At 40.5% G+C, this 17730-nt stretch overlaps 1 protein-coding gene across 1 annotated transcript; it reads right to left on the bottom strand.

The window, feature by feature from the left end:
* Positions 1-289: 289 nt before the first annotated feature.
* LOC130189809 (uncharacterized protein C4orf54-like) lies at positions 290-15032 on the bottom strand. The gene is made up of 2 exons (XM_056408750.1): positions 10769-15032; positions 290-5399 (listed from the first exon to the last, which is right to left on the bottom strand). The coding sequence occupies exon 1, from the start codon at positions 15020-15022 to the stop codon at positions 10793-10795; it is 4230 nt and encodes a 1409-aa protein (XP_056264725.1). The 5' UTR covers positions 15023-15032; the 3' UTR covers positions 290-5399; positions 10769-10792.
* Between the last annotated feature and the right edge of the window lie 2698 nt (positions 15033-17730).

Raw genomic sequence — 17730 nt, 5'->3', positions numbered from 1 at the left:
TAAAGCACTCCGAGACAAATTTGTAATTTGTGAAATTGGGCTATACAAATAAACTGAATTGAAACTGAATTGAATTGAATTTAAAGCTTCTTTATTATTCTCACATCCCTGTATCTGAGCTATTTCACAAACAAAAAGTTATTTGAATATGTTTACTTTTTAAATTCTCTCTAACAATGAGTTCATGTGGGGTTTTCTGAAAAAACGTAAGATTCCGTCTGCAGGAAAATATATTTCATTCAAACATAATTGTATCCTAAAGTGATTTAAATGAATGGACAAATACCTGTTCAGTTGCTTGATTTTGTATTTATTGCAAACATATGAAGGCTTGTCAGTCTACATTACATTCATTTATCATTTTATTACTTTCAAACTCATAAGTGCAAACGCAGCACTCACTTCTCCTTTCAAGGCATCCCTCCAATGTCATCCTGACCTCTGTCTTTTTCTGGGGCTGTCAGTTTACATCAGGAATGAAATATACATATGACAGTACAGCCGTGAAGGCATTTCATTCAAATATGTGCCCTTGTTCTTTGAACATTCATAAATAAACTTATCTCAGACCATCTCACCTTCTTTTTACCTTTTTCCCTCTTTCCCTCATACAAAAGTAAGCTCTAATATAGACAGTTTCTTACATTTAACCTCAAAGTCTGCAGTTTGTTGAGGGACATGTGTTTGAATAAAACATAGCATTCAATGTTACAGGGCATCTCTGGCAAAATTCATCAGAAAAAATATACAGATGTTTACAGTCATTCGTTGCCCTCAGTGTCGTGGCAAAAGAGTGACAATCCAAGTGCATTAAGTACATTATTATTCACATATTAAGCATGTGGGGAAATAAAAATAAATTTGTTTTAATGTTTTTTGTTTTGTTTATGACAACATTAGTATTGCTGGTTTAATGGACCTTACAAATTATATTTTTTATTTTCTCTAATATTTAGGTCTTTATTTATATTGCTGATCAAACACATACTTTTAAAATACTTGGGCAGGAGGTAAAACATCATATCTCTCAATTAAAAATGGTTCATAGTACCCGTTTACTTTCCTTTGGATACTTGGTAAAACTTCTGATTTATAATTTCTAAATAAATAACTGTTTGCATTACACTCAACTGCCTTATGAGACACATATATTTTGAAATTATAATAAAATGTATAATATTAATAAATATTTTGAATTGAAAGTAAAAATGTAAGTAAAAATTCACCTACAAATGCATTAAATGTTCTAACATCAACTTGCTATAAAGGGCAAACCATGTCCAATCTACTGCAAAGTTAGTCTTTCAAATTACTGCATGAATTTATATCACTTGAAATGAAATTAACTCAGAGCAATTAAAATAAAGTCGGTTGTATAACATTTATTTTACAGAATTAAGGTACATAGACTGACCAGCAGATCCAAATACCTTTAATATGCATTTGGATTTGACACATGCTAAAAAAATAGCAATCTACAGTTTGCATTAGTTTTACATGGGATGCTGGTATAACTGAGTCAAGTATAGCATAATGACCGATGATACCCCACTGTATTTATTCAAAAGGAAACAGAACAGATGCAAATTTGACATCCGAACTTCTCAATATAGAAAGCAGTCATATGGATGTCATCAGTTGATATGTCCCTAAGAGGTCAAGGGGTTAAAAAAGAGAAACTGACATTGCTGTGTGTAAAGTGTGTCGACACACCCAACACATGTCTGTACACCGTCGTCTACAGTGAAGTAACATGACTCCTTGTTGTATACTCACAGAATACTGAAATGCCATACATAACTCACTGCCACGAACACAGACACATTCAGATGCACACACACTTACTCCTATCTCATTACACAGAAAAGTGTAAAATAAACCAACCCAGATCTTAGCTAGCTCTAATTCATTAGGTTCAACACCACTTAGGAAATACTGATTTAAATACACAGTTAAACCAACGTCCCAGCTCCACTTCATCTGGATACACACTCAGTGTGTTTCTCTTTTTTCTCATTCTTTTCAACACACAAGGAGCGTGCTTTTAAAATATAAACATACACTACTTTATACACCATATCAGTTGTGCAGGTATTAGCAACATGTTGTGAGTCTCATCACAGATGTTACACATACTTCAAGTAGAACATCCTAAAAAAGATGGAAATGTTATTGTGAATGTGGAACATTAGTGTTGGAGAGTAGTGATATGATACATAGCAATGTTATATAGTTACCATTTACTTGGGACATTTTTAAAACATTATTTTGAAATACAATTATTGTAATCCTCTGGCTGAATTTGGGGTGATTCAACACTACCCCGTAATCTGCATTTCTTTTTTATAATTCATTGCAGACAAATGGTCCCTGTACTCAGAAAACTGTGTAAAATAGTGTAGGTTGTATTCACCCTAAGTAATTATCTTATTTTTGGGAATTAAAGTAAGACTTTATAACTTTTGAATAACAATCAAACTATCAGTTACAGGATAATGGTACATTTCCTTTCACTTCCCAAAATGTAAGATTGTTGTATTATTTTTTTACAGACGTCCATCCATCTACCATCCATTTCTCACGGCTGTTCTAGGTTTGGGTCAGAGGGGCAGCAGCCTGAGGCCCATATGTCCTTTACACTCGCCACGTCCTCCATCTTTATCTGTAGAATCATTTCCAGGACGGATTGGATATGTAAACCCCAGTTCATCCTTTGTCTGGAATAACTACGCAGGTACAGAAGGCATCCAGGAGGTACGCAAATAAGGCTCCTGAACCAACTAATCTCACTCCTTTCAACACAAAAAGGCAGCAATCTTACTCTGAGGTTCTTTCAGATGTATGAGATTGTCACCCTCTTAAGTTTGCACCCAACCACTGTGCAATGAAACTCATTTTGGTGGCTTGGAATCTGTCATCTTATTATTTCAGTCATTACACAAAGCTAATGCCTATAGGTGAGTGTTGGAACATAGATCAACTGTTAATTGGACATCATTCATTGAATGTATTTTAACTCTAAATCTGTCCTTCTGTACACATTACATCTATTGCACCTGTCCATCCTGAAGGTTTCTTCCCTTTTTTCCCCCTGAAGGGTTATTTGGGGGTTTTTCCTGATCCGATGTGAGGTTTTGGGACAGGGATGTCTATGTGTACAGATTGTAAAGCACTCCGAGACAAATTAGTAATTTGTGAAATTGGGCTATACAAATAAACTGAATTGAATTGAAAATCATCTCTTCCCCACAATAGTCCGATACAGCGCCCGCATTACTGCTGACATGGCACCCATCCGCCAATAAGACTCCATATTACTCTCACTCAGGACTCAAAGGTACTTGAAGTCCTTCAATTTTGGAAATGATTCACTCAAAACTTAAAAGAAATAATCCGCCATTTTCCAGCAGAGTACCATGGTCTCAGACTTGGAAGTACTGACCTTTGTCCCCGCACAAATTATCTCAGTTCACACTCTCGTCAATCTCAGAGATGCAATCCTGAGACCAACATGCAGGACACCTGACATCTTCGCTGTGCCAAGAACTTCTCTTCATGAATATCTGAAACGGAAGAGGTGACAAGGCACAAATCTGGAGAAACCTAATATGCCTGCTGAGATCCAATCAGCTCTCACTTCAACCATAAAAAACTGAATGGCTTGTAACAATGGTCTTGGTAACCCATACTCCTGCAGTAATCAACACAAGATACAATGTCTCTTTGGAAGTGGTCATAAGCCTTCTCCAAATCTACAAAACAAAGATGGGCCAAATTGACCACCCCAGTATTTTTGCGTAAATAGCAGGTCCAATGCTCCACAACGAGAATGGATTCTGCATTGTTCTTCCTGGACCTAAGGTTTGACAATAAGTCTGAGCCATCTTTTCAGTGCCCTGGTATAAGTTTGAGAATGTTCCTTAATAGTTGGAACACATCCATCCCTTTAAATAAAATATGGGAACCACCATTTTTGTCCACCAGTCCACATGCCAGAAGGCATGTCAATCAAGCCTGACAATACCAAGAACCTTCAGTCTCAGTGCAAATACCATCCACCCCTGGTGCCTTGTGGATCTTTTGACTATCTCAGTGACCTTCGCTAGTGAAATGGACAAAGCCTTTGCCAAGCCTTCCAGCTGCATGTCCTCTATGGAGGATGTTAAATCGGGTGATAAAGTTCCTCAAACGGTTCCTTCAACTGTCCAACAATATTGTTAGTCTGGGTCATCAGTTCTAATATTATTCCAAAAACAGCCTGAACTAAGCCCTACTTCGCCCCCAGGCTCATCTGACAGTTTGGCAAAATCTTTTTGAGGCTTACCAAAAGTCGTTCTCATGGCCTCCCACCCAGTTTATGCATCTGTGACCACAGATGGTAGAGTCCTCCTGATATCTTAGTGATGCTTCAAGAATCTCTGACATCAAAATTAATTTTAAAGGACACCTTTGTCATATTCTGGGCTCGTTTCCCACATGTGTGTTCTATGGTTGCATCCACAGCAAGTGCAGTCAACCTATTGGCCACAACTCTGTGCAGTCATATCTGGAATGGAGACTTTAAACACGACACACTCTTGATTCCATTTCCAAGGCTTTCATTCTTTCTATGGAGAAAAGAATCATTGGGAAGTGAGATTTTTTACAGATGCCTCTTAATAATGCAGAATATGCAGAAAATACTTTTAGGGATTTAGGGGATGTTTTGGTTGCAGTAGCTCATTGAGCCATAAGGATAAACTGGCATCAATGTTCTTTTCTTTGTGGTTTAAACCCATTGACACATGTATCTTTGACATTCTAAAGTGTTTTAGCAGTACAATTGGAGACATATTGTCCGCAAACTGACTCAGTGATATCAGTTACACACGATACATCTATCAAGTTTGCGGACTGATTATAGATTGAATTTAGCACATTTGTGATTTGAAAAGTTTGTTAACTTTTGTTTTTTTTATAGCATTTTTTTTGCCTTTCGAAAGTTGCAAAGTCTTTCTTTAAAGACATGGGAACATTAGATTAATGATGAAAATTGTGGCTTGGCCAATAACACTGAACTGTAATCGAAGACTTGCCTTGTTTCCTTTTGAATAGACATGTTGCAGGGCCAAACCAGCATTTCAAAAGTACTAGACAGCAGCTGAATGGAAAGTATCACAAAGCAGATTCATATAGCAACATGGCAGAGCATCAGCCAGAGGATGTGGCTTAATGCGTTTACCCTACAAAGTGCTGCAATGCATAAATATTAGAGTAAGGTCTGCTGCAAGGATAAACAAAACAACAGAGTGGTGATACAATTGTTGTTGGTGGAAGTTTGTCTTGGGGTGTGGATCACTGGTGGAAGGGTTGAACACTGCACTTGCAATGAATAAAGGCACATTCTTCGCTGTAGATATCTAGAATGACAGAAAAGAAGACATAAAATGGGTGTTAAACTGATGTATGCAGTGAAAATAAGGCAAGGTAATTGAGTATGATTTGGTTTTGGTTTATGCAGTTTATAATATAAGGCGTTGTCTTAAGCCTGCCTTTAGTTCCGGGTTTTGAACCAGTTGACTAGATTCAGCCGAATCACTGCAGGGGGCATACCACTCGATTTGTTTACGTAGGAGTGTTGGAGGTCAGCAGTGCTCTCCACCTCCTTCTCCCCGTTTAGGAAAAGGCAGAGGGGGAGGGGGCTATAAAAAGTTGACCCCATCTCAGCCTTGCAGACTTGCCTCCAAGATGGAGCTGCAGCAGCATCTGATCTCTCCGAGCAGCTGTCCTCTGCATCAGCACAACAAATACTTTACATTGCCTGACCTTTTCCTCCTGCATCACTATCGGAGCCATGCCCCTTCCACCATCACACACACACACACACACACACACACACACACACACACACACACACACACACACACACACACACACACACACACACACACACACACACACACACACACACACACACACACACACACACACACACACACACACACACACACCCACTGTGTTCCTCTTCACACCACTACTCAACCCCATGCTAGGCCCCTTGCTTGCCACGCACCCGGCTGACATGTATTCCTCATGCTCATGCAGTTGTATTAGTGCTCTGACAAAATAGCCTAGAATGTGACTAATTGTAAGTGTGTATATGAGTGTATGAGAATCTAAGAATGAATTATTCTTTTTTTTATGGCTGCAGCATTCAACAGTGTGACGAGAAAGCAGACATCGGGCTAACCTCTAATTTGTATGATTTTGGGACCTTGGTCCATTTGATTGATTCACTGTCTCTACTGCACTTATATTTTAATCTATTTTCCTTCTTATTGTATCTAAAATAATGTCATGTTTTATGTTTTATGTCTAAGTACATATATTTGATAATGGTGCACATTTTTATTCCCATTTAGCATTCACTCATATCATACAGAAAGCATATGTGTTATTCACTACACCTGTGCTTTTCCTGCTATGACAAGTCAACATGTTTGCTGTAAGATGTTTGCTGAATTCAACGTGGAACTGGAGATTCCGCCTAAACACTGTGGTATAAATGTTAGTGAAAATCCCATTAGACTGGAATACTGAAGACAACTGGGAAAATTTGATATGTTCAAATGCCTGCTAACAAGCTATAGCATTAAGTCAAAATCCCAGCTGAGGTAGAAATCAGAGTCGATGGTTGACACTGTGCAGCTAAAGGTCAAGCTCAAGCTGATAAATCCGAGGAGAAGGATCCTCCTCTGTTGCTCTCCTAAAGGTTTCGTCCCTTTTTTCCCCTGTGAAAGGGTATTTTGTATTTCTTGGGAGTTTTTCCTGATCCGATGTGAGGTCCTGTGACAGGGATGTCATATGTGAACATATTGTAAAGTCCTCTGAGGCAAATTTGTTATGTGTAATATTGGGCTATATTAAATAAACTGAATTTAATTTTAATTTAATTGAATAAATTAACACTGAAAGAGACAATTTACTAACTAGTTTTCTGGAGAAAAAAATTCGGGCAACTCAATATAATCAACAGACCCCACTGTGCTTCTCATGATTTATTCAAAATAAATCTATTAATAGCAAGGTACCGACAACTTGTAAACTGTCAACCTTATGGAAAGAATAATGTCTGTTGTGTTTGGAGAGCAAGATTTAAAATAACCGTAAACAAAAATTGTCTGCTCGATGAAGATCTATGGAAACATGTAACTTTAAAGCTACATATTTAACTTATTCTGTGATTTTTATGAAATGTCACAAACAAGAAACAAACACATTAATGAACTGTAATGCTATCCAAGTAATTAAAGCATTTATGATGTTGAATACGAATAACTGGTTGTACTGACTGGAATACTTTCCTGTGACAATTTCCAACCCTAAGAATAAACCATGTAAACAAACTCGTCTCACACTATCAAAATAGCCCGACGATGTGTAATGCAGAGAAAAGGGAACTCGACCGACTTGCTCTGGGCCGAGGCTGAAAAGCCCAGCATGCCCAGTAGAGTCTGGTTACCTGTCATGAAGCCACTGCATGTCTATTAACACTGACATGCCAATGCCTGATTTACATCCCAAACATGAGAAAAACTCATGAAGTACTGTACATCAGGACCTTTACCCAGGTCAACGTGACAATGTGAGGGTTGCACTGCTGTACAGTGAGACCACATGGTTCAGTATCAGCAACCTTAAAATACCTCCAGGGGTGGAGAGGAAGAGGCGTGTGGAAATACCTTCGACTTTGTGTTCTTTAGTCTTTAGTTATCAAGCTCCTCTTTTATGGAACCAGTTTCCAATTTCAGTCCGGGAGGCAGACACAGTCACCTCATTTAAGAGTAGACTTAAGAATTTCCTCTTTGACAGAGCTTATAGTTAGGGCTGAAACAGGTTCACCTGGTCCAGCCCCTGGATATGCTGCAATAGGCTTATAGCTGCTGGGGGACGTTTTAGGATGCACTGAGCACCTATCTCCTCTTTTCTCTCTCCTTATGGATGAATTTTCATCTCTCCATCACACATTACTAACTCTGCTTTCTCCCCGGAGTCCTTTTGACTTCACGTCTCATAGGGTCATCGGACCTTATGAGACGGCATAGATCCTATCTGCCTGATGGAATCGAGGTCTGGATCGTGGAATTCCTGCTACCAACTATGCCACTGTCCTGTTGAGACTCCGCCCACTGTTGAGACTCCGCCCACTCCTCCTCTCTACCTCCATCTGCCTGATGGATCGTGGAGGTCTCCATCGTGGAATATGCCTACTATGAACTATTCATACACTCTGTCATATTCATTGAATGTATTTTAACTCTAAATCTGTCCTTCTGTACACATTACATCTATTGCACCTGTCCATCCTGGAGAAGGATCCTCCTCTGTTGCTCTCCTGAAGGTTTCTTCCCTTTTCCCCCCCTTGTGAGTTTTTCCTGATCCGATGTGAGGTTTTGGGACAGGGATGTCTATGTGTACAGATTGTAAAGCACTCCGAGACAAATTTGTAATTTGTAAAATTGGGCTAGAAATAAACTGAATTTAATTGAATTACTACAACTACTACTACTACTACTAGTAGTAGTACTACTAATACTACCACTAAAACTACTTCTACTACTACTACTTATATTACCACTACTACAACTGCCACTACTAGTACTACTACTACATCTAACACTACCTGTTAAAGGAGCCCTGTCCTTTACATGGGCTACTGAGGCATTTTGGTTCCTCCGGCTAGCTGATTGACGCGCTCTGTGGTTCTGCTGCTTGCTGTTTGTTTCAGACAACTTGCCTCCGACACTCTGAATGTTGTTCATAGGGTTTTAATTGTGTGAAGTCCGGTACAAACAGTTTACCAGCTCACCGTGATACGGTCAAAACCTATTTTCCCGTTCCGGGGTCAAAACACCTGCCGTCGCCAATTACCTGGTGGTTAATGTAGGCGTACAAAATAACAGCAACAGCGCCACCCAGTGTATACATAAAACATACATGCACCTACACAACATGTGGCTCTCACACTACCACGACGACTACTTCTATTACCACTACTACTACTACTACTACTACTACTACTACTATTACCACAACCACCACTACTACAAATACTATTACCACTACTACTACTACTACTAATAGTACTACTACTACTCCTAGCAGGCTACTACGACCACCACTACCACTGCTACGACTATCACTACAAGTGTTGCTGCTGCAACTACTAGGCTACTACTACTACTACTAGTGTTGCTACTACTACTACTAGCCTACTACCAGTACCACTACTACTACTACTTCTACTACTACTACTACTACTAGCACTACTACTACAACTGCTGCTGCTGCTACTACTACTACTACTAACCTACTACTACTATTACCACTACCACCACTACTACAAATACTATTACCACTACTACTACTAATAGTACTACTGCTCCTACTACTACTACCACCACTGCTGCTACTACTACTATTACTACTGCTCCTACAACTACTAACTACTACTACTATTATCACTACTGCTACTACTACGACAACTACTACGACTACTACTACTACTACTACTACTATTACTACAACTAATACTAGCGCTGCTGCTACTTTATTTGCAAATAGAGCTGCACAGATCATTATGGAATTTTGATTTGATTAGAGTAGATTTGTGAACTAAACATTCCTTGTGTGAACTTTACTCCAGCATAGTATAACACAAATAAGTTTCAAGATTAGTCATGCTGTTTATGCCCAATTCCCCCCTACATATGTATGTTATGTAACTTCTACAATGGTGTCATTCAGGTTGATGATGACAGTTAGAAAATAAATTGATACAAAATCGAATGAAGGCTCTAAAGGATGATTATTACTGTCATGTGTTTCCCAAATAATAAACACAGATTTTTGGGCATAATTTTATTTCAGCGGAAAAAAAATCAACCCAGAGGATCATGTCCCCTTGTTTTTGGCTGAGCGCCGAATGTTTATAATGTACCCTCGCCTAAATCTATAATGTCACTGCCAATTGAGGGCGGGGATAATTTATTTTTAGGAGTGTAAAGTGACTAATTACAAACATCGATTCATGATTATAACTAAGTTGCTTTTTTAGCTAATGAACACAGCCCTGTGAAAATTATAGAACGGCTGTATTTGTCTACTCTTTAAAATAGCATTTCATTATTTTATTTTAAATTGACAAAATATTTTTTGCCAACGTATCACTTTCAGTGAAAAGCAGTTGAACTAGTAGGTGGATGTTGAGTTATGGTTTTACTTTTTCACAGGTCAAGAATTTGAGAAGTAAGTTGTGGCACAGACAGGAGTTCAGGTTGTTTTAAAAGATGGCTTGGTTTCTGAAGTATGAATAACTAGGCTGCTGCATCTGAACTTTCCTCGTTACACTTATGTTTATATACAACCAACTAAGTCAGAGACATCTTCAAGAGAGGTTGCTTTTTAAGTTGTGGGTAGTTTTTCAAAAAGGTAAACATTACATGAAGAAATATTTAGTATGTAAGTCTGAAAACAGAGTGACATTGTAACTTACTTTACAGAACTAAACTACCAACTTGCACTGCAATAGCAAACACACATGTTTTGTTTTTGCAGTCAATTGAACTTTTATGTTTGAATGGATTCATTGATTTTGACAAAAAATAAAATTTTTGATATTTTATCTGGTTTCAATCCAATGTTAAATAATTGAAAATACATTTACATTCAGACACAAAGGAAAAGTGTTTAAGGAGTGAACGGGACGTGTGAATATGTGCTGACTTACATGTATGATGAGCTGTTTCCTTGGTCACCGATGCTCCACTACAAAACTCATTGTTGTGCCGTCATAGGAAGGTGGCGCGATGATTCTTGGACCTTGTTGCGTTGTGAGGCTGATAACTGGCTTCCTGTCAGAGCTCGCTGCACCTCCTCTGCCGGTCACATGTCCCAAACTAACAGGAAGCTGCAGTGGCCCTTGTGTCGTCTCACCTGTTGCACTGTAATACGCACTCTCTGCGCCTGCTGCATTTTTGTCTGGCTTCGGACTTCTGACATTTTTTGCCCTTTCTCCACCTGCATCCTCAGAGTGACACGGCGACTGAGACAATACCGCCTGGGCTTGCAGAGTGGGCGAGATGAAGCCTGGGTAGATCATGTAGGTGGGGGCGTACGCTCCTGCGCTCAGGGTCAGGGGGGACAATGAGAGAGGCAAAGGGGTGACAGGTGCTACGGAAGAACGGGACATAGGAACATCCACATACTGGCCTGTCTCAGGGTCAAATAGTCTCTTTGTGGTGGCCTGTATAGGAGTGTCCACCAGGTAATAATGTCCTGTAGTGGGGTCCAAAAGCATCTTGCACTGTGTTTGTGGCGCGGCCTCTCCACTAGAAAGTGTAGGTGACACGCTCGGGAAAGATGGAGAGAAACACAACACGTGCGGTTGTGTTTGATGGCAGATGCTTGAAGCTGGGTACTCCATAATTAACGGAGATATTTTCTGCTCAGGTGTCTTCCTGTCACCTGTTTTGATTTGGCTAACATTTGAACTCACTTCCCTGGAAACGGGATCTCGATTCAGCAGTTTGATTTCATTCGTATACCCTGGTATTGTTAAATAGTTCTCAGAGTCCGAGCAAGCCTGTGCGACAGTGGGATTAGTGGGAATGATTTTGACCTTTCCCTGCTCCACCTGGCTGTCTTTCGGAGGCTCTATTTTTACTGACAGTGGAGCCACCGGTGTCCTGGAGCTTTTCATAGTCGATGATGTTTGCAGAGTGGCGCTTTGTGCAAGAGGATCACTAACTGAGCTGATGCCGATACGCGCCTTGTTGCCAAAATGAAGCACGCGTTTGTTACTAAATGTTTTACTTTGCTGTGATTGTGTTTTAAACGTGTCATTACTATATGGAACATGTATGATATTCAGAGCTCCTTTAGTATCCTGTGACTGAGGAACCCTGTTGGTGTTTGTTATCTCCTCCGCTCTCTGCTCCTCACTGGCGATAAGGGATAAAACATGGCTATCTGTGATTGGCTGTGGAGCTTGACTTTTACGCTTCCATTCGTTTCTATCGAAAACATAAAGCTGTTCCATTGTTTTGACTGCAGCTTTAAGCTTCTCTAATGCAGCCTGTTTTGGTATTTTTGGCTCATTTCTCCTCTCAGTCATCTCACATGCAAACTTTTCCTGCCTCTGTTTTGTCAGTTTGGTTTCAATATTTGGCTGATTATCCGATCGATCAGCGTGTAGCTGCTTTAATGCAACGAGTGGCACCCTACTGGCTGTGCACTGTGGCGGTTTATATTCACTTTGAAATGTTTTAGATGAGATGCCTGCCTCAGCTGTCTGTTGTTTAACATTTGTTTTTACAGAGTGACACTTAATCACAATGGGAGATGGTAATACATGCTTAACCGGCGCCTTTGTGACCTCAAGTTTTTCAGCAGTTTTTTCACTTTTATCCAATGAAACAAAGCGGTATGAACTTTTTACCAATTTACGGACATCTCTGACTTGATATATGGGCATTTGAAACCTGCATTTGGTGTCTCTTATGTCTCTAACAGTGAAGTTTGGGATTTTATCTGAGGCAGACAACGCATGGCATTTGGCATCACCTGCTACCTTGAATGTGTTTAAACTTATTTTAGGCGTTAACAGGTTGGCGATATTCAGTGTACAGCCTATATGTTCCTTCACACTCCTCAGGCATATTTTTATCCCAGGGTTTTTTCCCCCTTTCTCATTTTCTTCTTTGCCTATGTTTCCATTTTTGCCTGTTTTTAACTCTTTTTCACATGTCTGTGGGCCAGCAAGTGCACCTGTAACATGTGCACGGATTGGCAAGTTTTCTGTAAAATCCTTCTCTTTTGAAAGGAGCTGGCAGCTTGGGACGAAAAGCAGTTTAGTCCGCATGCTGCTGGTGTCTAATCCCTTTGTTGTGGTCTGCTTGTCTGTTAAAAATGTGGGTTCGGCCTCCTTGACCGGTTCTGGCTCATCTTCTTTCAGTGAATTAAATGCACTGCTTTCACTACGGACGAATACAGCGTTTGTAGGCTTGTGTTGCACCTTTTGCAAATCATCTGGCGCGTTGCTGCTTTTCTGCTTCTCCGCAGGCTCACAGGAGCTGGGTCTGCTCCCCTCCAGGCATTGATCATCGGAGTTAACAGTAAAACCTGAGCCTGATTCTGATTCCTGTCTTTCTAAGCCTCTTCCTTGACCCCTGTTTTTCATCCCGTCGTGATCTTTAAATTGAAAACTCGGGGAGAGTGCTGGGTTTGCATCACTAATTTCACCCCTCTCCATTTTCCGCTCCTGTTCAAACTGCATTTTTTTGGAAATCACATTTTTTAATAGACTTGATGCAAAAACTGCTCTTTTGTGTGCACCCCCAGTGCTATCTGAGTTAAGATATTGCATTTCACTCCCTGACCTGGCCAACACAGCCCCAGTAAACTCATTGGATCGTGCTTTCTTGGATCCTTTAGGACGTCTAGCGCCTTCAGGCGTTTCGACATTACACCGGTAATTCAGCGTGACTCCACGCTGCTTGGGCTGATCGGGATCGTGAACTTCGACCTTTTTGCTTGATGAGGATGATTGTTGAGAGGTTGATCTCTTGTTCAGTGCGGACATTTTGTTTTGTGGAGCTTTCATGCCGGTAATAGACTTGCCATGCCTCTTACTGCCGACAGTGTTATTCATTTCCAAGGTTGTGCTCGAAGTCTCAATTACGCGTTGCTCTCCTCCTCGCGATATGTTTCCACATTTCAAATCCACAAAAGCCGACCAGTTATTCAGCCCATATTCCGACGTGGAGGACTCACTGGAGGTTCTCAAATTAATGGCATCGAAGTATGGGCAAGCCAAGCTCCGGAAAGACTTGGCGGTTAAATTACGCACCTCTTTGTCAGCGTCGTCTAGCTCACTGATGGAGCTGGACCCTCCACTGGAATACTCATTAATATCTTTCCGTCTCAGTTTGGATGCAAGGTGCTGACGGCCCGGAGCGGGGATGAAATATTGGGCTCCGTCGCTAAAGGGTCCCGCTCTGACGCCAGAGCTCACAAAAGAGAAGTGGCTCCCTTCCCCAAAGTGTTTTGTGTAGCCACATGTGTTGTTGTCAGAGATACTGACTGGTTCATTCACCGTCCTGGAAGATGTTTTTATAGACACATGAATTCCCCCAGCATTAGCGTCTCCAATGTGTTTTTTGCACAGGCTTTCATCTGAACTGGCGCATTTGTCCGAGTCGCAAAGATCACTATCCTCCTGCTCGGTGCTGACAACTTCTCCAACCAGATTAGACAGCACTTTCGCCGGGCCCCTTCCCTTCAGTATCAAAGTCCCCTTCTGCGTTTCGTCGCTCTCAAAAGACGCGTAATCCACAAAGGAAAAAACCAGGTTGTCGTCTTCAAAATCCCAACAGGTCCCTCTCCCTAGGTCGTAGTCTACGTCGTGGTCGAGCTCGGTCAGCTGGATCTCGTGCGTCGTGATATAGTGAGACTCGTCCTCCACGGTGTCGGAGCTGCAGTGGTCGGACAACACCGTGCTGGCACCATCATCCGACTCCGATTTGCTGTTCAGATACATGTCCGTGTACTGGAGCTCATCACTCTCACTGAACACATGGTCACTATTGTCGAGCTCGGCCTGCCGCTGCTGCTCCTTTTCCGAGTCCCGATCGGTGTTGGGAAGTTTGATCAGAGCTGGCCCGGGGAAGGTGGCCCGCCTGTCCTCTAACTGCTCTTCAACACAATACTCTGAAATGATTAGACCCTCCTTTTCATGCTCCCCATGATTTGAACTGTCGCATTTAATAACAGGCAGCTGTTTGTCCTCGCCGGTGAGAGTCACTTCCCCTGTTGTTGCGCTGTTGGGTTTCATGTCCAGGTCCACATAGTTGGACTCGTCGCTTTTCGTCTCGGTGGCGTGGCCCTTACTGTCCGCCTTGTATCCATGCTTGTCCTCTGGGAGCAGCTTCCTGTTAAGTAAGGTGTCATCTCGGTAAGTGAGAGTTTCCTCCGCTGCTTCCATTTAGACCAGTCTTACCGTCAGGTGGCCCTCCTTTACGATGTTGTACCGACACAGGACGGAAAACTCTGCAGGCTGGGGCAGGAGAAGGAGGGTGAGCGAGGAGGGTGGGTGAGTGGAGAGAGAGAGAGAGAGAGAGAGAGAGAGAGAGAGAGAGAGAGATGGGGGGAGTCCCAAGGAAAATCCCACGATGATTTCTGTCTAGTATGAGTCTCAGTGTTGGGAGGCGGTGTAATATTTAAAAACTTTTACAATCAGACCTTTTCTAACTTTGTACACCAAGCACGAGGCCTCTAACCTCCAAAAAGTGCCAAGATTCAGTACCTTTCCTGGAAGAACAGCTCCCCACCACGAGTTTCTCAAAATTGCTCAAGCTACTTTTCTGATCTTGGGTAAACAGCCTTTACAGATATGTATAACATTATGTACATTTTGCAAGACACTACAGGTGCATAAGGTACATTATGTTTTTACAAGTAGATGTCCCTGAAACTTCCGCTAGTTGATTATTTTCATCAAGTGTGCATTTCTTTTCTTCTTCTCTAGAAAACGGCATCAATAACACATTCCACTCCAGTTCTCAGCGTCACCTGCCCTCAGATGTGAAATATAAACAGAGCTGAAATTGTGACTGTATTGTGATCAAGTGATGTTTGGTTGTGCAAAGAACGCTGGAATAAATATATGTATATTTTGCTGTGCTACTTAATATTGGCACCAACAATGTTTTTGGAGCGGAGAACAACATCCGTACTCTGCCCTCTCACTAAAACAGCTGCCTAAGAGACAAATATTCCCTGCCAGATGGTGCCAGTCAGCTCAAAGAATGTACTACAAGTTCATCATGTCATGTGTAAATGTGGTTTGAGATTCATGTCTAATCTGTTGAGAACTTTTCCCTACTCCCATCCCTAGACACGCATGACTCACGGGCCAACAGAAAATGTTCGATAATAATGTCAGTTTATGTCGCCATAGATATTAAAAATGTAATCTTGCACAGTAATGATCTAGTCATCAGAGCTCTGTCTGAGTGTTGAAGACACAAGTGTTGTTTCTGGACAGGGCCCCAGATTGGTGGTATGCAGCAGGGAGGGGTTGGGCCAACAGTTGCTTCATGTGGAGGGTACACTGACAGCAATATCAAGGACAGAGACCACCAGAATAAATCCTTTGTCACCGTCAAATCCCACTTTTATTAATGTGGTGCAGCCTGTTAAAAATTACTTGTTTTTTTACAGTACATTTACTCAACTCATAAATTGTGAACCCCTGGACTAAAATACTCAATTGGATATGAATGAATAAATATTGATGCATCAGTAATAATAATATACTAATATATACTATACATCACTTACTGGGGAAAGTTACTTTGTGTTGATATTGGTTGTATATTTGCTGGTAATACTTTAAGATTAATCCAGGACTTTTACTTGTGATCAAATATTTTTACATAGCATATTGCTTTTTTCATCATAACTTTGTATGTGTGCCCCTGCTACATAGCAAAGACAAACAGCATTCAACCAAAGGTCATCAACATTACATCTTTAATTTCTATTAAATTACAACAATAGTCCTTGATTGAGGTTTACAGTTTCTCTTCTTCGTTGAATGTTGGAATTTCCATAGTGACAAAGCAAAATAAAGTAAACTAATTCCACAAACATGTCATAATTGTACAACCTCCTTCTTCATAAATAATACAAGTAAAACAGTGCTTATGTAGTCTTGTGTTGTATTTCCCCAAAGTCGGAGTTATTAAAGATTAGATTTTCAATTCCGGTGCCAAAACATGAACACACACATGCAGGTTGAAATGACCTCCACAAAGCTGATACATTTAGGCAGCTATTTAAAATGGGGACACCACTCAGTCACGCAAGCATGTTGAGATCAGTTTCTTACAGTGGCTACATTAAAACAGCAGGTGTTAAATCTGAGCACGATTTATCAACGCCATGAACACTCCCTGTGAAAACCATTTCAACCCTCGCTTACACCCTTAAACCATCAGATGTTGAGACAGAATACACAATATGTACCTAGATAACCTAAAAGTTGTATTGTGTGAAGGAAAGCTGGAACACAGCAAATCTTCCAGCGTTAACAAATGTTGATTTTAAGACTTGACAAGTGTTGGTTAGATGCTTGTTTATCCACTTGCAGAGCAGATGTGGGTTTGAAAGGGCTGCTTTGAACATGTTAAATAAATTGTGCATATGGAGACTGGAGAAGTTGTAGATTTTAATTCTGAAAAAGTTAGCTAATCAGACATCTTTAAATTAAATTGATCACAAAATGGAAACTGTAAATAATAATAAGTAGGAGATTGAATATACAACTCTGTCTCCTCGAAAGTATGTGTGTATACGACTTAGGTAAATTGACACACACAAATCAAAAGCTATCTAATTATTTTTTTTAATAAGGAAATAATATTTTATTTAATTACATTATATCACCGGTCTGTTACATTACATTACATTACATGTCATTTAGCAATTGCTTTTAAAACGAACTTACAAAAGTGTTTCAACCTAGAGTACAAACTAAGAACAACAAGAATACAGGAAGTAACATTTCCTCAACATAGTCGAACTACAAAAGTACCATAAGTTCAAACCCACACAACTTTATTTGTAATTGTAAAACAGAACTTTGAAATGTTATTGGATGTAAACATAATACAGTTTCATTGAGGATTA

The sequence above is a fragment of the Pseudoliparis swirei genome, chromosome 24 (genome assembly GCF_029220125.1).
Source record: "Pseudoliparis swirei isolate HS2019 ecotype Mariana Trench chromosome 24, NWPU_hadal_v1, whole genome shotgun sequence".
NCBI classification, from domain to species: Eukaryota; Metazoa; Chordata; class Actinopteri; order Perciformes; family Liparidae; genus Pseudoliparis; species Pseudoliparis swirei.
This window is presented reverse-complemented; position numbering and strand designations above follow the sequence as displayed.